General features: G+C 42.0%; 1 protein-coding gene across 5 annotated transcripts in view; it reads left to right on the top strand.

Moving 5' to 3' along the window:
* Window positions 1–27,099, top strand: part of LOC141098613 (adhesion G protein-coupled receptor F5-like) — a 231,066-nt gene that overhangs the window by 177,238 nt on the left and 26,729 nt on the right. For 4 of the 5 annotated variants that reach the window (XM_073586579.1, XM_073586582.1, XM_073586581.1 and 1 more), the window contains exons 6-15: window positions 736–839; window positions 2,765–2,823; window positions 3,134–3,273; window positions 6,522–6,731; window positions 10,258–10,449; window positions 13,600–13,758; window positions 16,007–16,210; window positions 18,625–18,861; window positions 19,973–20,125; window positions 21,306–21,496. In XM_073586579.1, coding sequence (XP_073442680.1) covers window positions 736–839; window positions 2,765–2,823; window positions 3,134–3,273; window positions 6,522–6,731; window positions 10,258–10,449; window positions 13,600–13,758; window positions 16,007–16,210; window positions 18,625–18,861; window positions 19,973–20,125; window positions 21,306–21,496 — 1,649 coding nt within the window. The remainder of the gene's footprint in view (window positions 1–735; window positions 840–2,764; window positions 2,824–3,133; window positions 3,274–6,521; window positions 6,732–10,257; window positions 10,450–13,599; window positions 13,759–16,006; window positions 16,211–18,624; window positions 18,862–19,972; window positions 20,126–21,305; window positions 21,497–27,099) is intronic. The other variant, XM_073586580.1, reaches the window with a different exon arrangement.

The raw sequence follows: 27,099 nt of genomic DNA, 5'->3' as shown, positions 1-27,099 counted from the left end.
CACCGTCATTATATGTTGGGGGCTGCCTATTGCTTTGGGGTCTGCTCTGGGGCAGTCAGTTTTTCCCTTTTCTCTCTTTAGGCTTATGTAGATCTCCGGCTGTGACGAGGTGTCTAGGATCACCATAGGAACACTCCACGGCTATTGCTAGTTGTGTGATAGGATTAGGGGTCTGCAATCCGCTAGTTTCCAACCTCTCTGATTTTCTGGGCTGAGCTTGTGTTTTGTTTTTCCTCCTCGGTGACTCAATCATAACAAATACCCCTTAACTACAATACGCACCTGACACATCACTTACTAAGATGGGAATACCCTTTAAGTACAATACGCACCTGACACATCACTTGCTAAGATGGGAATACCCTTTAAGTACAATACGCACCTGACACACCACTTACTAAGATGGGAATACCCTTTAAGTACAATACGCACCTGACACACCACTTACTAAGATGGGAATACCCTTTAGGTACAATACGCACCTGACACATTACTTACTAATATGGGAATACCCCTTAACTACAATACGCACCTGACACATCACTTACTAAGATGGTAATACCCTTTAGGTACAATACTCACCTGACACATCACTTATTAAGATGGGAATACCCTTTAAGTACAATAGACACCTGACTGATTGTGATTGATTGTCCATGATCTTGCGTTTCTTCTGCCTCAGTAATATTCTCCTCCATCTTTACTGAGAACATCATATTTGTTCTTTCCTTCCAGTCTCTATACACATGAGCCTGAGACTCCTGGAAACATTTACAGCGGATCTCAAGGACAACACATCGACCAAATACAAACGCTATAAGGCAGACCTGGATTCTCAGGTACGAGGAGCAGAGCGCTTGTTACTTTGTATCACTGCAGGTAGGACTGATACCTTGTATTATGCGCAGATTTGGGGTCGTCTCTTCTGCCACCTACTGAAAATCGAAGAATGGAAAAAAATCCATCCCAGAAATTATTTAAAAAAAAATCCATTCTTTATTTCTTTATCTTTAAAAAATATCCATAAAAAATACAGGACACATTTTTGTACTAAAATTAATTTTGTAATTTGGTTTTATTGAATATTTTTGCTCCATTTGGCTCTCATAGGCTCTGCATATCTGCTGTCTGTAGATTGAGTCTACTGAGAATCCAGCAGTGAGCTCATTCTGAGTTTAAAAGTGTTGTATCCGTCTTCTTCGGAAGTCCTCGGTTCAGATTTAATCAACTGGACTGAGCTCAGAAAAATAAGATGGATAAATATTTCAAATTCCCTATCGGAACAGCTCACTGGCAAGTTCTCAGCTAACCCGATCATCAGTCAGCAACAACATTTTTAATGAAACCCAATTGCAAAAATTATTTTCAGCCCAAAATACAGGTATTTAAATAAGAGGGGAAAAATATCCTTTTTTTTTAGTTTCTTTATCTTTAAAATCTATCAATTAAAAAAATACAGGGCACATTTTTTACGGCAAAATGCATGTATTTAGTAATTATAATTACTATTATTTATAATAATAATAATGATAATAAAACAATAAATAATTGTTTTATTATTAATAATAAATGTAACGATAATAAATATATTATTATTAAAAAATGTAATAATACAATAATAATAATAATAATATTATTATTAATAATAATGAATGTCTATAATAATAAATGTAACAATAATAATTTTAATATATAACCTAATAATAATGCAATAATAATAATAATAATAATAATAAATATAATATTTAAATTACCGTTGAAATTAACTAGTTATGTAAGTAGACTAATTAACGCAGAGTTTTTATTAACTCTTTGTGTAAACAACATGGCCAGACATGAAAAGACATTACACCGACCCAATGTAGTGGTAAAAAAACCCTTCGAGTTTTGTAGAGGAAATCGCCTCAGTAAATACTCCTTATTTGCGTACTTTTTAGAGGAATTTTTCATTTACTGAAGCCCAGAGCGTTTCTTCAAGAGGAATATATTAGAGATGAACGAATTGCTTAGAGGATTTGAGGCAAATTAAATTAATTTAGAATTTTGTAACCGAACCAGAATATTTTTTTTTTAAATTCCATACTCTCAAATCAAGCAAAAATGTTGCTATTTTCCTTGGTAATGGTTATCCTATCTCCGCAGCTCTCCGACCGTTCCTACGTTGCCTCACTTCCTACTTCCGACTCTTCACACTTCTGAGCCTAAAGCGTCATCATGACATTGCGGGGTAATGCACAGCATGACGTCTTGTGAGGTCGTCACGACTGGAGGCGCAGAAGAGCGAAGGCGACTGAAGAAGGAAGCGAGGCAACGGAGGAATGGACGGAGAGCTGCAGCACCAGGACAGGGAAAGGGTCAAGTATTTCTCTCTAACCCCCCGTTCATTGTACTCTGGGTTCTGCGGAGCACAATAAATGCTTCTTAACAGTCGTGTTGAACAAATCGAGTTTCCCGGCCAAATTGGAGCGATTCTGGCTATTGGAATGTTCGCTCATCATCGGAATGTCGTTTACTTCTGTTGAATAAACAACGACGCTGATTGGTAAATAGTTCTGATCACCGTTTTTGGTACGCAGCTCTAGTGCAGACCCATGAGGGTTGGAAAGTTGGTTTTCCCATAGTCTCCTACAGCATTAAGGTCATGGATATTGCAGATCGGATTGATGATGTTCTTTTTTTTTTTATTTATTTTTCTTTGTGAAATTTCAATTCGAAATTGGAAAAAGTGAAAATTCTGAAACGCAAATTAATTTCTATATTCCAGATTAATAACGCTTATAAAAGCCTGAGCGGGTTCAGATCGGGAAACGTCACCGGCTTCAGGTAAGAGGGGATCCCACTGCTGGCTGTAGTGTCTGTGATGCCCCCTTCATCATCAACTCTCGGACCCCGAAGTCGATCAATTACAAGTTCCAAAAAACCAAAAAGGGTTGTACGGGATTAGAAAATAAGATCGGGCCGTGCCATACTTACTCATAGGCTGCGCCTGCGATTGTAGCTCGGCTCCATTAATAAAATGAGGCTCAGCTGCAATACCGGGATCAGCCTGATGACAAGGGAGGCGCTGTTTAAAAAAAATGTTTTGGCTTAGGTTATATTTTTGTACAGTGTGATTGTTTATTCTTGATTTTAGGAGTGGGAGTGTTGTCGTTGATTACACGCTGGTCACCGAGCCAGCGTCTACTACTGCCATTACGACTGCCAACCGGAACCTGCTAGATAGCTTAGCGGCAACTTACAGTGTGGACCCTGTGATAAAAACCATAATAACTGGTGAGACATTTTCATTTAAAGCCTACATTTTCATTTTAATTAGAAGAATTATTTTTTCTTCTTTTGCCTGGAATTAGCGCCACTATTGGTAACAGGCTGTGCCTGGTATTGCAGCTCATCCCCAAAGTTGTAAAACCTTTTAGGCATGATATAATCTGCCACAGTAAAGAGTAATGCTAACAGTAATTTACTTTATTGGTTGTTTGTCAGTTCTTACTTTTTACATGTTTTCTCCAATCACATCCAGAGCTGTTTCTAGTAACCCTGAAATCCCACAATTCACATCTCTATGGCCCCTCTGTAACTTTTGTGACTTAAGAACATGTGTATTGGTGACTGTCTGCTGTCTGTGTGCAAGAGGAAGGAATACAATGATAGCATTCATATATTCTTTACATAGGTATGAAAGTGCTGCATATGTACAAAGCAGGATAGTGAGTGCAGCTCTGGGGTATAATACAGGAGGTAACTCAGGATCAGTAATGTAATGTATGTACACAGTGACTGCACCAGCAGAATAGTGAGTGCAGCTCTGGAGTATAATACAGGAGGTAACTCAGGATCAGTAATGTAATGTATGTACACAGTGACTGCACCAGCAGAATAGTGAGTGCAGCTCTGAAGTATAATACATGATGTAACTCAGGATCAGTAATGTAATGTATGCACACAGTGACTGCACCAGCAGAATAGTGAGTGCAGCTCTGGAGTATAATACAGGATGTAACTCAGGATCAGTAATGTAATGTATGTACACAGTGACAGCACCAGCAGAATAGTGAGTGCAGCTCTGGAGTATAATACAGGATGTAACTCAGGATCAGTAATGTAATGTATGTACACAGTGACAGCACCAGCAGAATAGTGAGTGCAGCTCTGAAGTATAATACAGGATGTAATTCAGGATCAGTAATGTAATGTATGTACACAGTGACGGTACCAGCAGAATAGTGAGTGCAGCTCTGGAGTATAATACAGGAGGTAACTCAGGATCAGTATTGTAATGCATGAACACAGTGACTCCACCAGCAGAATAGAGAGTGCAGCTCTGGAATATAATACAGGAGGTAACTCAGGATCAGTAATGTAATGTATGTACACAGTGACTGCACCAGCAGAATAGTGAGTGCAGCTCTGAGGTATAATACAGGATGTAACTCAGGATCAGTAATGTAATGTATGTACACAGTGACTGCACCAGCAGAATAGTGAGTGCAGCTCTGGAGTATAATACAGGATGTAACTCAGGATCAGTAATGTAATATATGTACATAGTGACTGCAACAGCAGAATAGTGAGTGCAGCTCTGGAGTATAATACAGGATTTAACTCAGGATCAGTAATGTGATGTATGTAAACAGTGACTGCACCAGCAGAATAGTGAGTGCAGCTCTGGAGTATAATACAGGAGGTAACTCACGATCAGTAATGTATGTACACAGTGACTGCACCAGCAGAATAGTGAGTGCAGCTCTGGAGTATAATACAGGATGTAACTCAGGATCAGTAATGTAATGTATGTACACAGTGACAGCACCAGCAGAATAGTAAGTGCAGCTCTAGAGTATAATACATGATGTAACTCAGGATCAGTAATGTATGTACGCAGTGACTGCACCAGCAGAATAGTGAGTGCGGCTCTGGGGTATAATACAGGATGTAACTCAGGATCAGTAATGTAATGTATGTACACAGTGACTGCACCAGCAGAATAGTGAGTGCAGCTCTGGAGTATAATACAGGATGTAACTCAGGATCAGTAATGTAATGTATGTACACAGTGACTGCACCAGCAGAATAGTGAGTGCAGCTCTGGGGTATAATACAGGATGTAGCTCAGGATCAGTACAGGATCAGTAATGTAATGTATGTACACAGTGACAGCACCAGCAGAATAGTGAGTGCAGCTCTGGAGTGTAATACAGGATGTAGCTCAGGATCAGTAATGTAATGTATGTACACAGTGACTGCACCAGCAGAATAGTGAGTGCAGCTCTGGGGTATAATACATGATGTAACTCAGGATCAGTAATGTAATGTATGTACACAGTGACTGCACCAGCAGAATAGTGAGTGCAGCTCTGGGGTATAATACAGGATGTAACTCAGGATCAGTAATGTAATGTATGTACACAGTGACTGCACCAGCAGAATAGTGAGTGCAGCTCTTGGGTATAATACAGGAGGTAACTCAGGATCAGTAATGTAATGTATGTACACAGTGACTGCACCAGCAGAATAGTGAGCGCAGCTCTGGGGTATAATACAGGAGGTAACTCAGGATCAGTACAGGATCAGTAATGTAATGTATGTACACAGTGACTGCACCAGCAGAATAGTGAGTGCAGCTCTGGGGTATAATACAGGATGTAACTCAGGATCAGTAATATAATGTAGGTACACAGTGACAGCACCAGCAGAATAGTGAGTGCAGCTCTGGAGTATAATACAGGATGTAACTCAGGATCAGTAATGTAATGTATGTACACAGTGACTGCACCAGCAGAATAGTGAGTGCAGCTCTGGGGTATAATACAGGATGTAACTCAGGATCAGTAATGTAATGTATGCACAAAGTGACTGCACCAGCAGAATAGTGAGTGCAGCTCTGGAGTATAATACAGGATGTAACTCAGGATCAGTAATGTAATGTATGTACACAGTGACTGCACCAGCAGAATAGTGAGTGCAGCTCTGGAGTATAATACAGGATGTAACTCAGGATCAGTAATGTATGTACACAGTGACTGCACCAGCAGAATAGTGAGTGCAGCTCTGGGGTATAATACAGGAGGTAACTCAGGATCAGTACAGGATCAGTAATGTAATGTATGTACACAGTGACTGCACCAGCAGAATAGTGAGTGCAGCTCTGGGGTATAATACAGGATGTAACTCAGGATCAGTAATATAATGTATGTACACAGTGACAGCACCGGCAGAATAGTGAGTGCAGCTCTGGGGTATAATACAGGATGTAACTCAGGATCAGTAATATAATGTATGTACACAGTGACTGCACCAGCAGAATAGTGAGTGCAGCTCTGGAGTATAATACAGGATGTAACTCAGGATCAGTAATGTAATGTATGTACACAGTGACTCCACCAGCAGAATAGTGAGTGCAGCTCTGGAGTATAATACAGGATGTAACTCGGGATCCGTACAGCATAAGTGATGTTTGATTATATTGGAAATTGACAATCCTAATACTTTTCTAAAACCTATATTTGTTTTTATCACTACAGACAAGAGTAATATCACAGTCAGTCCCAGCAGTATTTTCATTAAAGACATCGTGGTCCTGAACTGCACTGTGAACATCACCTCGTTCTCAAATGTCTCCTGGTTTCTCAATGACACAGAAGCCATGCCGAGTTCTTCATATACAGCACAGGTGGTCGGCAGCAGCGTACAGTCCATCCTAACCATCAATGGTGCATCACTGAGCTCGGCCGGTAAGAGCTTCCCATCTGTGATATCTATTGGGGGCAGACGTGAGCCCCTCTAACACGTTCAGCAAGTGCTTGCACAGTTGGTGTAAGTGGCAGGAAGGTCTCCATAGTACACCGCATCCTCTGCTCCTGTACTTGACATATGGACTTTTACAGGGAGTGTTGTGGGCATGCTCTGGTACTGTGAGGGGAGAAGGACAGAGGGGCCAAGACCCCATTAGGTCTCCCTTTCTCCAGCTTTTTAGGGCTGTTACCCTTCAAGGTTAGAATCATAGAATCATAGAATCGTAGAGTTGGAAGGGACCTCCTGGGCCATCTGGTCCAACCCCCTGCTCAAAGCAGGATTCGCTAAATCATCCCAGTCAGATGTCTGTCCAGCCTCTGTTTGAAGACTTCCATTGAAGGAGAACTCACCACTTCTCGTGGCAGCCTGTTCCACTCATTGATCACTCTAACTGTCAAAAAGTTTTTTCTAATATCTAATCTGTGTCTCTTCCCATTCAGTTTCATCCCATTGCTTCTAGTCTTTCCTTGTGCAAATGAGAATAAAGTTGATCCTTCTACAATGTGACAGCCCTTTAGATATTTGTAGACAGCTATTAAGTCTCCTCTCAGTCTTCTCTTTTGCAAACTAAACATTCCCAAATCCTGCAACCTTTCCTCATAAGACAGGGTTTGCAGACCGGTCACCATTCTGGTCGCTCTTTTCTGAACTTGCTCCAGTTTGTTGATGTCTTTTTTAAAATGTGGTGCCCAAAACTGGACACAATATTCCAGATGAGGTCTGACCAAAGAGGAGTAGAGGGAAATAATGACTTCACGTGATCTAGACTGTATGCTTCTGTTAATACATCCTAGAATTGCATTTGCCTTTTTTGCTGCTGCATCACACTGTTGACTCATATTCAGTCTGTGATCTATTAGTATACCCAAGTCTTTTTCACATGTGCTGTCACTTAGCCCTATTCCTCCCATTCTATATATGCTTTTTTCATTTTTATTGCCCAGATGTAGTACTTTGCATTTCTCCCTGTTAAAAACCATTCTGTTAGTTGCTGCCCACTTCTCCAGTTTATTTAAATCTTTTTGAATCCTCTCTCTCTCTTCTCTAGTATTAGCTATCCCTCCTAGCTTTGTGTCATCAGCAAATTTAATCAGTTTACCCTCAATTCCTTCATCTAAATCGTTGATAAAGATGTTGAACAATACAGGGCCCAGGACAGAGCCCTGTGGTACCCCACTTGAGACATTCTTCCAACTGGATGTACAGCCATTTACGACCACTCTTTGGGTCCGATCACTAAGCCAGTTATGAATCCACCTAACAGTTGCCTTGTCCATTCCATACTTAGTCATTTTTTCAATAAGGATTGTATGAGAGACTTTGTCAAATGCTTTGCTGAAGTCAAGATATACTATATCTACAGCATTTCCTTGATCCACCCAATCAGTGATACCGTCATAGAAGGAAATTAAGTTAGTCTGACATGACTTATTAGTTAGAAACCTATGCTGACTCTGTTTAATCACTTCATTCTTATCCAGGTATTGACATACATGTTGTTTAATAATTTGTTCAAAGATCTTTCCTGGTATAGAAGTCAGACTCACCGGCCTATAGTTGCCTGGGTCCACCTTCTTCCCCTTTTTGAAGATAGGAACAACATTTGCTCTTCTCCAGTCTTCTGGCACTTCTCCTGTTCTCCAAGAATTTTCAAAGATTATGGAGAGGGGTTCAAAAATTTCTTCTGCTATCTCCTTCAGTACTCTGGGGTGTAATTCATCTGGACCTGGAGACTTGAATTCATTTAGGTTAGCTAAGTGTTTCCTCACTATCTTTCTGTTTATAGATATCCTCGATTCTTCTATTCCATTAATAGGATAGTGAATAACAGTTGATGTTGCATTTCCTTTCTGAGAGAAAACAGATGCAAAATAGGAATTTAAAAGTTCAGCCTTCTCAACATCCTGTCTTACCATTTCATCATTTTCATCCTGTAAAAATCCTATAGCATCTTTGACTTTTCTTTTACTTTTGACATATCCCCAAAATCCTTTATTATTGCTTTTGACATCTCTTGCAAGCCTCAGTTCATTTTCAGCTTTAGCTAATCTGATTTGTGCCCTGCAGGTTCTGCAGACAGCATTATATTCTTCTTTAGATATGCCTCCCTCTTTCCATTTTATAAACATTTTTTTCTTCCTTTTTAGCATGTGCTTAAGTTCTGTGTTCATCCATCCTGGTTTCCTTAAATGCTTCCTATTCTTCCCTCTTTTCGGAATTGTTAACAACTGTGCTTTGAGAATTTCATTTTTCAAGATTTCCCATCCTTCCTGGACATTTTTGTCTTTAAGGATATCCAGCCATTGTATCCCTCCAATTCTCTTTCTGAATCCCTTAAAATCTGCCTTTCTGAAATCTAACCTTGACGTCTGAGTCTTCACAGCTCTTCCACCTCTAGTAATCCAAAATTCTAATATAGCATGGTCGCTACCTCCTAGGGTCCCAGCCACTTTTACCTCCTCAACCATTTCCTCCCTGTTTATAAGGATTAGATCCAAGGTAGCAGTTCCCCTTGTTTTCTCCTTTACCTTTTGGAAGATAAAGTTGTCAGCAAGAGAGGATAAGAATTTCCTTGACCTGTTAGTTTTGCCTGAGAGAGATTCCCAACAAATGTCTGGATAGTTGAAATCTCCCATGACAACTATGTCATATTTTTTGGAGAACTTGGCCATCTGATGCATAAAGAGTTCATCTATATATTCGGCTTGCACAGGTGGCCTGTAGTAAATGCCTACAATGGTGTCCTTTCCATTGTTCCGTCCTTGTATTCTTACCCAAACAGTTTCCACAGAACTCCCAGTCTCTGAAGCTTCAATCTCTGTGCAGATATACGCGTTTCGAACATACAATGCGACACCCCCTCCTCGTTTATCAAGTCTGTTTCTTGCAAATAAGTTGTATCCTTCTAGTCTTGTATTCCAATCATGTGTATTGTCCCACCAAGTTTCAGTGATTCCAATTACATCATATTTCTGTTCCTGTGTTAGTAGTTCCAATTCTCCTTGTTTGTTGCCCATGCTTTGTGCATTAGTATAGAAACATTTTAGTTTGTGATTGGTTTCCAGATTCATTTATTTTTTCTGGACAGCTTCGCAAAAAATCACAGACAGAAAACTTTTTTTTTTTAGGGACGCATTAGATGACCATAATAAATCATTAGGATAACAAGTGATAGTCGCCTGCAGCCCATAAATCCTACATGAAGACGTTTTCTGCATTCACTGTGAACGGCAAAGAAGTGATCAATACAGTCATAAAAATGGGAAAGTCCCTGAAACTCACGGACAAGTCAAAGTAAAAAGTATGCCATTTTTACGGACTGTCCAGGAATGTTTGGCCTGCTGGCCGCCCTGACTCTGCCCCGTGATGATATCGGGCTGCATTTTGACCCTGTACATGGCCACCCATTTCCCTAAAATGCTTGCTCGTCCTGACTGTCCATATTTATCTTTTTGATGCTTGTAGGAACCTATCGCTGCACAGTAGACAACGGCTCAAACTCTTACCCAACGGAGACGACGATCGCTGTTCAACCGCTGGATATTACCATTTTGAACACGAACATTGGCTGTAGCAACGTAGAGATTCCTGTTCTCCAATGCTGCACACAAGGCTCAAGCGGGGACTTTCAAATGACATGTAACAGCGGGAAGGAAGGTGAGTGCTGACAGTCCCATAAATAGACACATATGACGGTATTATTTGGCTCTATGTGGTGGTATTATTTGAGCACTGTAAAGTGATGCAGCTGCACAGTTCTCTCTCTCCATTGCCCGCAGATATGTCACATTGGAGCCTGCAGAGGTAAGTCACCCACCTGACCTCAGGTATACTGGAATAAAATGAGCATCCAGACAAATGAAAATTTGGCACTCTTTAGGGGAAAGTCATCAAAACTTTTAACCTAGAAAACTTCTTTACAAAGTCATAATTTCTTTGTGCAATGTGGAGTTGCGCAAAAGTGTAGTACATTTTTGGTGTTTTCATGCCAGTGTGAAGCAGCTCTGTCAAAATGAATGGAGCTGGGAAAGAGCAAGGGTAAGACAGGGCTTGGCTATGCCTGCACATTAAATTTTGCAAAAGTACCGGATACCCCAGTCACTAATGGAGTACCATTTCTGATCAGGCACATCAAAGGCGGATGACACTGACTGAGGAACATGACCCCGATTGATGAGCATGACCCCGATTGATGAGCATGACCCCGATTGATGAGCATGACACTGATTGAGGAGCATAACACTGATTGAGGAGCATAACACTGATTGAGGAGCATGACACTGATTGAGGAGCATGACCCTGATTGATGATCATGACCCTGTTTGAGGAGTATGACACTGATTGAAGAGCATGACACTGATAAGAGGAGCATGATACTGATTGAGGAGCATAGCACTGATTGATGAGTATGACCCTGATTGATGAGCATGACCCTGATTGATGAGCATGACCCTGATTGATGAGCATGACCCTGATTGATGAGCATGACCCTGATTGAGGAGCATGACCCTGATTGAGGAGCATGACACTAATTGAGGAGCATGACACTAATTGAGGAGCATGACACTGATTGAGGAGTATGACCCTGATTGATGAGCATAACACTGACTGAGGAGCATGACCCTGATAGATGAGCATGACCCTGATTGATGATCATGACCCTGATTGAGGAGCATGACACTGATTGAGGAGTATGACACTGATTGAAGAGCATGACACTGATAAGAGTAGCATGACACTGATTGAGGAGCATAGCACAGATTGAGGAGCATGACCCTGATTGATGAGCATGACCCTGATTTAGGAGCATGACCCTGATTGAGGAGCATGACACCTATTGAGGAGCATGACACTGATAAGAGGAGCATGACACTAATAGAAGAGAATGACATTGATAGAAGAGCATAACACTGATTGAGGAGTATGACCCTGATTGATGAGAATAACACTGATTGAGGAGCTTGACCCTGATTGAGGAGCTTGACCCTGATTGAGGAGCTTGACCCTGATTGAGGAGCATAACACTGATTGAGGAGCATGACCCTGATTGATGAGAATGACACTGATTGAGGAGCATAACACTGATAGAGGAGCATGACACTGATAAGAGGAGCATAGCACTGATTGATGAGAATGACACTGATTGAGGAGCATAACACTGATAGAGGAGCATGGCACTGATTGAGGAGCATAACACTGATTGAGGAGCATAACACTGATTGAGGAGCATAACACTGATTGAGGAGCATAACACTGATTGAGGAGCATAACACTGATTGAGGAGCATGACACTGATTGAGGAGCATGACACTGATAGAGGAGCATGACACTGATAGAGGAGCATGACACTGATAGAGGAGCATGACACTGATAAGAGGAGCATGACACTGATTGAGGAGCATGACCCTGATTGAGGAGCATAACACTGATAGAGGAGCATGGCACTGATTGAAGAGCATGACCCTGATTGAGGAGCATGACACCTATTGAGGAGCATGACACTGATAAGAGGAGCATGACACTAATAGAAGAGAATGACATTGATAGAAGAGCATAACACTGATTGAGGAGTATGACCCTGATTGATGAGAATAACACTGATTGAGGAGCTTGACCCTGATTGAGGAGCTTGACCCTGATTGAGGAGCTTGACCCTGATTGAGGAGCTTGACCCTGATTGAGGAGCTTGACCCTGATTGAGGAGCATAACACTGATTGAGGAGCATGACCCTGATTGATGAGAATGACACTGATTGAGGAGCATAACACTGATAGAGGAGCATGACACTGATAAGAGGAGCATGACACTGATAAGAGGAGCATAGCACTGATTGATGAGAATGACACTGATTGAGGAGCATAACACTGATAGAGGAGCATGGCACTGATTGAGGAGCATAACACTGATTGAGGAGCATAACACTGATTGAGGAGCATAACACTGATTGAGGAGCATAACACTGATTGAGGAGCATGACACTGATAGAGGAGCATGACACTGATAGAGGAGCATGACACTGATAAGAGGAGCATGACACTGATTGAGGAGCATGACCCTGATTGAGGAGCATAACACTGATAGAGGAGCATGGCACTGATTGAGGAGCATAACACTGATTGAGGAGCATGACCCTGATTGATGAGAATGACACTGATTGAGGAGCATAATACTGAGTGAGGAGTATGACCCTGATTGATGAGAATGACACTGATTGAGGAGCATGACACGGATTGAGGAGCATGACACTGATAGAGGAGCATGGCACTGATAGAGGAGCATGACACTGATAGAGGAATAGAGGAGCATGACACTGATAGAGGAACATGACACTGATTGAAGAGCATGACACTGATTGAGGTGCATGACACTGATACAATGCACCAAATTAATGAACCTCCTAATGAATTTGGCGCATTGTACTCCTGCTTAGCCTTCATTAACATTGACATATGATTTTGGAATGAGGGGCCATCTTTTTGAACTTTAATCTCCCCTAAGAATACCCCTATGTCACTCATTCTAAGTAGCTGAGGTCCAGCACCTGCTATCAGAGATGCAGGAGGCTGTTGGTCGACCATATTGCGTCTCTGTATGGCCATAGCAGTGGCTTAGTGACAGCTCCAGGGGGTCACTTGGTGGATAATATCAGCTCCATTGCCTATATACTGTACATTTACTGTATTGGCGCCAGGTGATAATGGGCGCCAGTTTTTCACACTGAAGATGCCGGACATTTTTACAATTGTCTCGATTGCTTTTTATTATATCATTTGCCCCCTCAGAATCCTTCTTTTTTTTCTATTTAGCAGGGATTGTAAGAAATAGCCCTCTATGTAAAACGTTCCTAGTTGCGGTGAATGAAACGACCTGTGCCCGGTTAAAGACAGGCAGCTACGACTGCACATGTTACACAACAAACGGGGCAAACGAGACGCGCAACGTCAAGGTGATATATCAGGCTAATTGTAAGTATTATCCGAATTTATGGAGCAGAAAACTCATAAACTGCCATGCTAGGGTGTAGAGAGAGGGAGGAGGTGAGCTTTCCCCATTATCTATCGCCAAGGGCTGACACTGACAGTGAAGGGCACCGATGCAGGGTTCTATACCCAGCTCTTGTCAGATCCAACCTGCATGGACCCACGCACTTTATATGCATATTCACATTAGGCCCTGTTGTGAGCTCATTTTCAGGTTTGCCTCTGGCTTCTGGTGAGGGTTATGGAGCTGGCTGTGCTGACAGAGGAGTAGTGAGTTCTCTATCTGGACTCCCTCTGTTGGTGAAGGGAGGTAATGAAGCTGATCTAAGTGGCAGAGACCGGCCACCTGAGGAAGAGGACTGCGATTGGACATCAGGAGTTTCTGATTGGATTTAAGGCAGCCGACTCCCTAGTTTCTTGCTGGTGATTTTTCCTGACTGTGGCTCCTGGTTTCCAGTTTGGTTCCTGCCTTCTTAAAGCTAAGTTTTCTCTGCTATTGTTCATATGAGTTTTTGTCTGGTTTACTTAGTTTTGGTGTTCAGCCAACCCTGGCTGGGACTGGGCTGAATCCCCATTTTGTCTCTGATCAGTTGATCTTTTTTGCTCTGTCTTCAGAATATACCTGAGTGCTGATATAGTGTTTTGAAGTCTAGCGACTTCAGGGCCGTTTTCTAACAGACGTGTTGGACATTTTTTTTGGCAGGGTTTTTTGCGTGATTGCAGACAGCAGCTTTTCTTTCCTGTCCTTTCTAGTTAGTGAGGGCCCCATCGTTTGCTCAGCCTATCTTTCTATCTGTGTCTGTGTTTTCATCTTGTTTCACCGACAACACATGTTTGGGGCTGTCTATTGCTTTGGGGTCTGCTCTGAGGCAGTTTAGATTTTCCCTTTCTTTCTTTAGGCTTATTTAGTTCTCCAGACATGACAAGGCGTCTAGGACCACCGTAGGTACGCTCCACGGCTACTGCTAGTTGTTGTGGATAGGATCAGGGGTCTGCAATCTGCTAGTTACCAACCTCTCCGGTGTTCTGGGCTTAGCTTGCTTTTTGTTTTTTCCTCCTCGGTGACTCATTCATAACAAGGCCCAATGGAATAAGATCTGCACATGCTAGTACATCCTGCATTGAGGAATGCAAGTCGTTACAATTACAGGGATATCCGTATGTCCATGTTATTTACTGGTTTGTGACATTTATTTCTAAAACGCGTATAGACAATGTGATTATTATAATTAATTGTTTTTCACAATAGTTTAATACTTTCGTAGGGACAAAAAATAACAGACTTGTATTTTACCTCCAATGTACAGGTCTATAGAGATACACAGGTATATAGATCTGTATATCTCTGTACGAGAACAATATGCCTATAAAGGAAAACAATGCAGCTGATCCATCTGCACAGGCGCTATCTCAATGCCTCTTTTCCTTAGCATCCAGTTTTCATTTTTCCAGAGCAGTTTATCCCTTTCCTGACATAAGGCGTCCTATGTCAGACAAAGATGTAGGGAGCGCGGTCTAAGGCTGGTTTCACATTCGCGCTTTTTATAACACAGATGTCACATGTCTGGTACGGAGGGGGCTCAGGACCTTAGGCTGGTTTCACATTCGCGCTTTTTAAGCGCACGCACGGCCGGGGGTAGCTCCGCCCCCGAGCCGGCTCTCTGCCCGGCGTGCCCGCCCCTTCCTTGTAGCGCCGCCTCCTAGCGCACAGCGGCGTCTGCGATCGGCGCACCCTATCTTTAGCATAGGGTGCGCAGATCGTGCGCAGGCCGTGCGCTAGTTGCACTTTTGACGGTGCGCCGTGCGCGCCAAAATCCGAAAAGTTTGATTTTGGCGCGCACGGCACCGTCAAAAGTGCGCAGCGCAGGTCAAAGCGCAACTAGCGCACGGCCTGCGCACGATCTGCGCACCCTATGCTAAAGATAGGGTGCGCCGATCGCAGGCGCCGCTGTGCGCTAGGAGGCGGCGCTACAAGGAAGGGGCGGGCACGCCGGGCAGAGAGCCGGCTCGGGGGCGGAGCTACCCCCGGCCGTGCGTGCGCTTAAAAAGCGCGAATGTGAAACCAGCCTAAGGTCCTGAGCCCCCTCCGTACCAGACATGTGACATCTGTGTTATACAGCCACTAACAGCAGCAACCAGAGGGAGCTCCAATTGTCGCTGCTTAACCACTTAAATGCCAAGGCCGGTCCTGATGGGTCGTGTGCAATAACTATTCTTATTTTTTTTCTATTAGTTGGAGCCTCCTTGACTTCAAAGAACAATATATCAGAAGGAAAAGAACTGACCGTAGAGTGTAATTGTAACACCACCAATGTGAAATCCATCACCTGGTTCTTTAGCAATACCAACATTCCTTCCATGTACTACACATATAATCGGGACAACTGCTCCTCTAAGCTGACGATCCCAAGTAATGTGACTACAGTGGCCTGGGATGGTGAGTATCAATATACAGTACATATCAATGTTCTATCTATCTATCTATTATCTATCCCATATCTATCTATCTATTATCAATCTACTATCTAGTAATAATAATAATCTTTATTTATATAGCGCCAACATATTCCGCAGCGCTTTACAGTTTAACAGTTTCAAAACACAACAGTCATAAGTAACAACGTTAACAATACAATAATTAAAGTAAAATAAGCCGCCCCTGCTCGTGAGAGCTTACAATCTACAATGAGGTGGGGGAGATACAGAGTACAGGTGTGTATTTACAATGGTGTACTTACAATGATGGTCCAGCCATCTTGAGGGAGTGAAGGATGGATGGAGATAGTGAATGGGCTACACACGCACACTTACACATAGAATGACTTTGATTAGTGAACGTGATAGGCCGCTCTGAACAAATGTGTTTTGAGGGAGCGCCTGAAACTATGCAAATTGTGGATAGTCCTAATTTCTAGGGGTAGAGCATTCCAGAGGATTGACGCAGCGCGGGATAAATCTTGGAGTCAGGAGTGGGAGGTGCGGATTAGTGCGGAGGTTAGTCGAAAGTCGTTTGCAGAGCGCAGCGGTCAGTTAGGCTGATAGACAGAAATAAGGGAGGAGATGTAGGGGGGTGCTGCACTGTGGAGAGCTTTGTGGGTGAGAACAAGTACTTTGAATTGGATCCTATAATGAATGGGCAGCCAATGTAAGGATTGGCGAAGAGCGGATGCGTCCGAGTACCGATTAGTCAGATAGATGACCCTGGCTGCTGCATTAAGGATGGACTGAAGAGGGGAAAGTCGAGTAACGGGGAGACCAATTAATAGAGTGTTGCAGTAGTCCAGGTGGGAGTGGATCAATGCTACAATGAGAGTTTTTGTTGTTTCCATGGTGAGAAACGGGCGGATTCTAGAAATGTTCTTTAGGTGTAAGCGGCAAGAGCGGGCAAGAGATTGTATATGGGATGTGAAGGAGAGATTGGTGTCAAGCATAACACCCAGACAGCGCGCCTGCTGACGGGGTGTTATTGTGGTACCACCCACGGAGAGGGAAATGTCAGATTTAGGGAGGTTAGTAGACTGCGGGAGCAGAAGAAGTTCAGTTTTTGAGAGGTTGAGTTTCAGATAGAGAGTGGACATGATGTTGGAGACTGCGGACAGACAGTCACTGGCGTTCTGTAGTATAGAGGGGGTAAGGTCGGGGGATAATGTGTATAGTTGTGTGTCATCAGCATAAAGATGGTGCTGAAAGCCAAATCTGCTGATGGTCTGTCCAATTGGGGCCGTATAGAGAGAGAAGAGAAGGGGGCCAAGGACTGAGCCCTGAGGTACCCCGACTATCTATCTATGTAACTATTATCTATCTATTATCTATTTCATATCTTTCTCTTATCACTATTACGTATATTGATCTATGTAATATACACACGTGGTCAAAATTCTTCGTACCCCATGTGTAATGAGAGAAAAACCCACAATGGTCATAGAAATAATAAATAAAAAATCTATGAAAATGAACAAATGAAAGTCAGACCTTAAAAAAAAAAATAAAACTCATGTAATAGGCCTCGACAGAAATGATGGTACCCTTAGGCTATGTGCCCACGTAGCGTTTAACAGGCAGAATATTCCTGAGCGGAAACACACACCCTCCTCCCGGGAAAACGCATGCGTTTTATGAAGCGCTTTTGTTAAGCGTTTTCCTATGCGTTTTTGCAATACAATTGAATGTATGCGGAATGAACATGCTGCGTTTTTTTCCACTTAGCGTTTCCGCAGCGGAAAAAAACGCACCATTAACACAACATGTGTGTTTTCCATTATAATTACATTGGATGCTTTTCTTAAGCCTTCCCGCAGCAGAAACGCGCGTCTAAAAGAGCTGCGGAAACGCTTAAAAAATGCAACGTGGGCACACAGCTTTAAGTTAATATTTTGTTGCACAACCTTTTGAGGCAATCACTGCAATCAAACGATTCCTGCAACTGTCACTGAGACTTCTGCACCTTTCGACAGGTATTTTGAAAAGCAATGTCTGACTTTCATTTGTTCATTTTCATAGATTTTTTATTTATTATTACTTTTGTCAAATTCAAGTTATTTCTGTCACCATTGTGGGTTTTTCTGTCATTAAACGAGGGGTACCAACAATTTTGACCACGTGTGTATGTAACTGATCTCTCTATATCCCACTTAGTAATCCATCTTTCTGTCGTTCTTTCTCGTGGCGTTTGTACTTGCAGAATTTATTTCCGCCATATTGAATGGGTTTCCAGTGTAAAATTCCTTCCTCTCATTTCCATGTTTCCCGGCCCTGGACTATTCTCGTTAGGTCTTCTACAGAGCAGTGCTCCCAATAACCACTAACCCCTGATCGTCACCCGGCTTGTAATACTTGTGTTTTATTTTTCAGGAAATTACCAGTGCTCCGTGGACATAGGCAGTGCTGGCGTTGTGTCGGCAAGCAAAGTAATAACGATTGTCAGACTCGCCAAGCCGTCTCAGATCAGCCGGAGCCCGGTGGTCGGGAGCTTCCAGTGTAAACAGAGTATTAGTTTTTCATGCTGTATAAGTGATGTGACCGGTTACAATAAAACAGCTACGGTTTTGGAAATTTTTACAACATCAGGAAACCATCTGCACACGATAGGTAATAACGAACTGCGATATTGGAGTTTTGTGGGGGGAAAAAATAAGTGTTTAGAAAAATCTCAACATTTTGACCAAATTGAATTCTGTGCTAGAAACTACCATTCTGTATAACAGAAAGACATTTTCAACCTCTCCCATCAACAAAAAAAAAAAATTCTGTAACACATCTCAGGCAGATGTCTGTCCAGCTTCTGTTTGAAGACTTCCATTGGAGGAGAACTCACCACATAACAGCTGCTTATTGTATAATTAGTGGGGGACTGATACCACCATGGATCCCAAAAGCAAGGCTTTGTGTTCCTGTGAACAGTTGTGTCCGTAAAGGTCTGAGTTGAAAATAAAGTAACTCCATGAAGAGGAAAAAAAATGAAATATCAGAATTGCCATTTTTTGGGGAGTAAAATGCCATAAAAAGTGACTGTAAGATCCTACGTACCGGAAAATAATAACAATAAAAACTACAGCATGACCCACGCAAAAAAAAAAAATAAAAAAACAGCCGTCACACCGTTATATAGATGGGAAAAAGTTCTAAAAATTTGCTGGATTCAGAACACGGCAACATAAATCTTTTTCTTTTACAAGTTTGAACCACTAAAACCTAAAAAAATAAATATTATAAGTTTGCAATCTCCGTAATTGTACTAACGTGGAGAATCATTTTACCAGATTATTTTTTTTACAGTAAAAACAAAAACCCAAAAATCAGTGGTGGAATTGCAATTTTTTTTCCATTTTTCAGTACATTCTATGGTAAAATAAATAATTTCGTTCAAAACTACAACTCATCTTTCAAGAACAAAAAACCCTCATGCATCCATGTTGATGGCAATAATGTAAAAAAGCATATTAAAAAATTATATATATAAAAAAGTATTTTTTTAGTAAAGCAAAGGACACAACCACAGCGCCCGGTGGACTGTATTACAATATGTCCGGGTCCATCAGGCGCTTCTGGTGTCGTCATGTGAACCATTCATCAGAGTTTGAATTATTTATTTTTTTTGCCTTTGATGAAACAAAAAAAATGGATTTTTACAGTACAGTGCATGACTCAGGATTTTCTTGTATACCGGATGTAAACCATCTTTTCTCCTCTTTCTTCACAGCTATGCCATTGTCTACTACAGGACAGTGCTTTAGGGCTTTGTACGCTCCCACTACTTCTGCCGAATGTGTGGATTTCGTTGCTTATTGCACTCTTACTAATCAGATTTTTGATACCGTCTCAAGCGAAAATATGACCCTAAAATATGTGACAGGTATGATATTTGTATTATTTAGGGGAGGTGATAGGACCTTACCAAGAAAACATTCATTGCGTGTAGGGGAAAGGTGAAATAGAAATCTGTATAGGAAAGGGTTCTTTACGGTTAGAGCATTCCAAGTAATGCCGGATACTATAGCAATAAATAGGTCTGGATGCCTTTAACTAAAGAGGGTTATGATTAATTTGGACATAGTTCATGTATAATTAATTGAGAAAGGTAGGACTTGGTGGATCAGTAAATTGATTTAATGCAAATCAAATTCATGTTGAATTTTTAGAAATTATTTGAAGTTGGTTAAATTTGAACAAAATGCAGTTTGCTTCTCCTACAGGGGCTACACATTGAAGAAGATAGCATCAGACCAAGATGAATCACGTGCCATCAGCCAGACATTTAGTTAGCACACAGTGTAACACAGCTAATCTGGAGAGACACAGCCTGTATAAAAGCAGAGGCAGGGAATGCAGCGACCATTTTTTTGTGGTGAATCTGGATAGTGAAAGAACGTCACAGCTGAGCCATAGAGATTGGGAGATAAAGCCAAAAAAACACAGAAGAAATAGGACAGATAGTGTGTGGCAGCAGCACAGAACTGAAGATTAGAGTGTGAATAAAATATAAAGACTTAATTGAGAAGGAGAAAAAAAATTAGGAAAGTCACTTTCTGTAAGGCAGAAGGAGGGAGGGACACATAATTGGCAGCTGCTGCTTACCTGATCAGTGTGGTTATAGATCTGCTGTAATTCAATCATACATACACATATATTAATACAGATATTTTGGCAAAATTTTGCAAAACTGGCTAACTTGAGTTTCAAAAAATTGGTTGATCTCAAGACCAAGGCCTAGTTAGTTAAAGTGACTTTCCAGGAAGACTCTCAACTGTGTGCAATCCATTAATAACTAAGAGCCACTGATAGTATACATACGGTAAAGGAAGCATACTTGCCAGTAGGGATGGTTATGTCTCATCCTGGAACACCCCAACTTGAGTGAGACCACCCAAATTCAGGACTGTTGTAACAAAGGATCCACTTGCCTTTAAGGCTTTTTTGATGTGGAGTAGGATGCAATGGGACTATGCTTTAATAAAGCCTTTATACAGTATGGGTTATAGGAAACCCCTCTCTAGCCCTAGATGTATGAAGGACCCTTTTACATTCTCTTATAGATCCAAAGTGCACATCACCTTATGTCGGAGGCATAGGTTCTGTTACCGTTGTTTCCTGTCAAGAAGAGGATTCAAAGTTAACGGGAATGAAGAATTTCACCTGTGTGATGACTGATATTGGCGCCATATGGAATCTTACCTACTACGGCTGCGTGTCCGCAGCTCTGGACAACATTAAAAATCAACTGGACGTAAGTCTACCAACATTCATACCAGGACAGACACCGCAGAATTGCCGACCGTCTACAGATTCCTAAACAGTCCAAAAAAATTGGGCACTATATTCATATTTGCTCATAAAAAAACCCCAAAACATTATTTAGTGATTTTTTTTGAAGTTGGGGAACCTCATGCAGATTATGATGGTAATCATCATTGTTCTACAGTTAATAATGAATGCAGATAATATTTTCATTTCAGAGTGATAAGCTGTAGACAAATGGCATGTCATTGATAATCGTAATGATTTATTATGGTGTTCTAATATGTCCATAAAAAATGTTGTCTGGCCGACAGCTGAGCTAAGCATGCGAGCAACGGGAGAGCAGTAATTCACTGCCATGCGCCCCCAGTCACGTGCTCGCCAACGTCAGCTACTGGCCTCTAAGTGTCCGGCAGTGTGTATTGCAGCGCACAGACTCGGAGGGTCCCCTGCATTGCAATGCACTTCAGCTGAATGTACATCTGAGGACGCACATCCAGTTGATGATTCTGCTGACGTCGGCGGGACCCCCACTCGCACAGGCCTAGTTACGGTAACTACCTCTGCATCCGCCATTGTTATGCCCCTGACAGTACACAATTTAAGACATTTCCACTACTCATCTGCAGGTCACCGCTCAGTAACATGGCCCCCTGCATCTGACACTGATCCTCTGCATCTGACACTGATCCATAGAATCATAGAATCATAGAATCGTAGAGTTGGAAGGGACCTCCTGGGCCATCTGGTCCAACCCCCTGCTCAAAGCAGGATTCGCTAAATCATCCCAGTCAGATGTCTGTCCAGCCTCTGTTTGAAGACTTCCATTGAAGGAGAACTCACCACTTCTCGTGGCAGCCTGTTCCACTCATTGATCACTCTAACTGTCAAAAAGTTTTTTCTAATATCTAATCTGTGTCTCCTCCCATTCAGTTTCATCCCATTGCTTCTAGTCTTTCCTTGTGCAAATGAGAATAAAGTTGATCCTTCTACAATGTGACAGCCCTTTAGATATTTGTAGACAACAATTAAGTCTCCTCTCAGTCTTCTCTTTTGCAAACTAAACATTCCCAAATCCTGCAACCTTTCCTCATAAGACAGGGTTTGCAGACCGGTCACCATTCTGGTCGCTCTTTTCTGAACTTGCTCCAGTTTGTTGATGTCTTTTTTAAAATGTGGTGCCCAAAACTGGACACAATATTCCAGATGAGGTCTGACCAAAGAGGAGTAGAGGGAAATAATGACTTCACGTGATCTAGACTGTATGCTTCTGTTAATACATCCTAGAACTGCATTTGCCTTTTTTGCTGCTGCATCACACTGTTGACTCATATTCAGTCTGTGATCTATTAGTATACCCAAGTCTTTTTCACATGTGCTGTCACTTAGCCCTATTCCTCCCATTCTATATATGCTTTTTTCATTTTTATTGCCCAGATGTAGTACTTTGCATTTCTCCCTGTTAAAAACCATTCTGTTAGTTACTGCCCACTTCTCCAGTTTATTTAAATCTTTTTGAATCCTCTCTCTCTCTTCTCTAGTATTAGCTATCCCTCCTAGCTTTGTGTCATCAGCAAATTTAATCAGTTTACCCTCAATTCCTTCATCTAAATCGTTGATAAAGATGTTGAACAATACAGGGCCCAGGACAGAGCCCTGTGGTACCCCACTTGAGACATTCTTCCAACTGGATGTGCAGCCATTTACGACCACTCTTTGGGTCCGATCACTAAGCCAGCTATGAATCCACCTAACAGTTGCCTTGTCCATTCCATACTTAGTCATTTTTTCAATAAGGATTGTATGAGAGACTTTGTCAAATGCTTTGCTGAAGTCAAGATATACTATATCTACAGCATTTCCTTGATCCACCCAATCAGTGATACCGTCATCGAAGGAAATTAAGTTAGTCTGACATGACTTATTAGTTACAAACCCATGCTGACTCTGTTTGATCACTTCATTCTTATCCAGGTATTGACTTACATGTTGTTTAATAATTTGTTCAAAGATCTTTCCTGGTATAGAAGTCAGACTCACTGGCCTATAGTTGCCTGGGTCCACCTTCTTCCCCTTTTTGAAGATAGGAACAACAGTTGCTCTTCTCCAGTCTTCTGGCACTTCTCCTGTTCTCCAAGAATTTTCAAAGATTATGGAGAGTGGTTCAGAAATTTCTTCTGCTATCTCCTTCAGTACTCTGGGGTGTAATTCATCTGGACCTGGAGACTTGAATTCATTTAGGTTAGCTAAGTGTTTCCTCACTATCTTTCTGTTTATAGATATCCTGGATTCTTCTATTCCCTTAATAGGACAGTGAATAACAGTTGGTGTTACATTTCCTTTCTGAGAGAAAACAGATGCAAAATAGGAATTTAAAAGTTCAGCCTTCTCAACATCCTGTCTTACCATTTCATCATTTTCATCCTGTAAAAATCCTATAGCATCTTTGACTTTTCTTTTACTTTTGACATATCCCCAAAATCCTTTATTATTGCTTTTGACATCTCTTGCAAGCCTCAATTCATTTTCAGCTTTAGATAATCTGATTTGTGCCCTGCAGATTCTGCAGACAGCATTATATTCTTCTTTAGATATGCCTCCCTCTTTCCATTTTATAAACATTTTTTTCTTCCTTTTTAGCATGTGCTTAAGTTCTGTGTTCACCCATCCTGGTTTCCTTAAATGCTTCCTATTCTTCCCTCTTTTCGGAATTGTTAACAACTGTGCTTTGAGAATTTCATTTTTCAAGATTTCCCATCCTTCCTGGACATTTTTGTCTTTAAGGATATCCAGCCATTGGATCCCTCCAATTATCTTTCTGAATCCCTTAAAATCTGCCTTTCTGAAATCTAACCTTGACGTCTGAGTCTTCACAGGTCTTCCGCCTCTAGTTATCCAAAATTCTAAAATAGCATGGTCGCTACCTCCTAGGGTTCCAGCCACTTTTACCTCCTCAACCATTTCCTCCCTGTTTATGAGGATTAGATCCAAGGTAGCAGTTCCCCTTGTTTTCTCCCCTACCTTTTGGAAGATAAAGTTGTCAGCAAGAGAGGATAAGAATTTCCTTGACCTGTTAGTTTTGCCTGAGAGAGATTCCCAACAAATGTCTGGATAGTTGAAATCTCCCATGACAGGTATGTCATATTTTTTGGAGAACTTGGCCATTTGATGCATAAAGAGTTCATCCATATCTTCAGCTTGCACAGGCGGCCTGTAGTAAATGCCTACAATGGTGTCCTTTCCATTGTTCTGTCCTTGTATTCTTACCCAAACAGTTTCCACAGAACTCCCAGTCTCTGAAGCTTCAATCTCTGTGCAGATATATGCGTTTCTAACATACAATGCAACACCCCCTCCTCGTTTATCAAGTCTGTTTCTTGCAAATAAGTTGTATCCTTCTAGTCTTGTATTCCAATCATGTGTATCGTCCCACCAAGTTTCAGTGATTCCAATGACATCATATTTCTTTTCCTGTGTTAGTAGTTCCAATTCTCCTTGTTTGTTGCCCATGCTTTGTGCATTAGTATAGAAACATTTTAGTTTGTGATTGGTTTCTCTTTCTCCAATATTGTTATTAATTAGATTCTTTCGTCTTTGTTCTTCCTTTCCACTTCTATTAGCAGAGTTCTCAATAGCATTTGTCAGGTGTATGGCTTTTTCTGGTCTTTTGCTTCCCTTCCCATGTTGTTCTAGTTTAAAGCTCTCCTTACAAGTGTAGCAAGGCGACTTCCAAATACATGCTTTCCAGTCTTCATAAGGTGCACCCCATCTCTAGCAAGTAGTCCATCGTATAAGTAGTTCACTCCGTGATCCAGAAATCCAAATCGTTGCTGACTGCACCATCGACGTAGCCAGTTGTTCACCTGCAGAATCTTATTCCACCTCCTTGTTCCATGGCCATCCACTGGGAGGATGGAAGAGAAGACCACCTGCGCTCCCAGTTCTTTCACTTTCTTGCCTAAGTCTTCAAAGTCTCTGCAGATGGTTTCCAGGTCGTTTCTTGCTGTGTCATTTGTCCCCACATGTAGTAGCAGGAATGGGTAGTCATCTGTAGGTCTGAAGAGTCCTGATATCCTGTCAGACACATCTTTAATTTTTGCACCTGGAAGACAGCACATTTCTCTTGAAGTTATATCTGGTCTGCAGATAGCGGCCTCTGTTCCTCTCAACAGGGAATCCCCCATGACCACCACTCTCCGTTTCTTCTTCACAACATTTTTCTTTCTCCATCCAGGAGGACTCTGAAGGCGTACAAGGTTGCTGTTTGTTGGCAAAGTCTTATCCTGATGTATTTCTTCATCATTTTCCTGCGTGAGAGCCTGGTACTGGTTTCTGAGCAGTATGGGTGCTGACTGCCTCCTGATCCTCCTGCTTCTCTGGGTCACATGTCTCCATTCCTCTGTTTCTTCAGGTGCACTTCGAATTTCTTCTCTTTCTGTAACATGAAGAGATAATTCTGCTCTGTCCAAGAACTCTTCACCTTCCTTAATGATCTTCAACGTAGCCAACCTCTCTTCGAGATTTTGCAACTTTTCCTCCAACAGGGACACAAGCTTGCATTTGTGGCATGTGAAGTTTGGCTTTTCCACTGGTAAGTCTGTGAACATGTAGAAAGAAATGCAGCTCACCAAATGGCTCCTGGCCTCTTCCATCTTGAGATTTCTTAAAAACGATGAAAGATGAGCCAATCTCATCGGCGCGCGGTTTTTCCGATTTCCTCTTTTCAGCTGCAACGGCCAAAACCCAGTGATCGTTGAGCTCGCGGAGACTCTTCACTTATCCCAGAAGGCACTGGGAATATGCAAATGATCTCCTCAAGACTCTTCCCCTGGTTTTCCGATTTCCTCTTTTCAGCTGCAACGGCCAAAACCCAGTGATCGTTGAGCTCGCGGAGACTCTTCACTTATCCCAGAAGGCACTGGGAATATGCAAATGATCTCCTCAAGACTCTTCCCCTGGTTTTCCGATTTCCTCTTTTCAGCTGCAACGGCCAAAACCCAGTGATCGTTGAGCTCGCGGAGACTCTTCACTTATCCCAGAAGGCACTGGGAATATGCAAATGATCTCCTCAAGACTCTTCCCCTGGTTTTCCGATTTCCTCTTTTCAGCTGCAACGGCCAAAACCCAGTGATCGTTGAGCTCGCGGAGACTCTTCACTTATCCCAGAAGGCACTGGGAATATGCAAATGATCTCCTCAAGACTCTTCCCCTGGTTTTCCGATTTCCTCTTTTCAGCTGCAACGGCCAAAACCCAGTGATCGTTGAGCTCGCGGAGACTCTTCACTTATCCCAGAAGGCACTGGGAATATGCAAATGATCTCCTCAAGACTCAAGACTCTTCCCCTGGTTTTCTTCATCCTCTGCATCTGACACTGATCCTCTACATCTGACACCGACTCTCTGCATTTGAGGCCGGGATCAGACTTGCGAGAAATTAAGACAAGTCTCGCATGTCAATACCCGGCACTGCCGCCGTCACTCAGATCGGAGCGTTCAGCTACATAGAAATACATGCAGCTGAACGCTCCGATCCAAGTACCGGTGGCAGTGCTGGGTATTGACATGCGAGACTCGTCCGAGTTTCTCGCAAGT

The sequence above is a fragment of the Dendrobates tinctorius genome, unplaced genomic scaffold, assembly GCF_039654945.1.
Source record: "Dendrobates tinctorius isolate UK_male_01 unplaced genomic scaffold, ASM3965494v1 ptg000093l, whole genome shotgun sequence".
NCBI lineage: Eukaryota > Metazoa > Chordata > Amphibia > Anura > Dendrobatidae > Dendrobates > Dendrobates tinctorius.
This window is presented reverse-complemented; position numbering and strand designations above follow the sequence as displayed.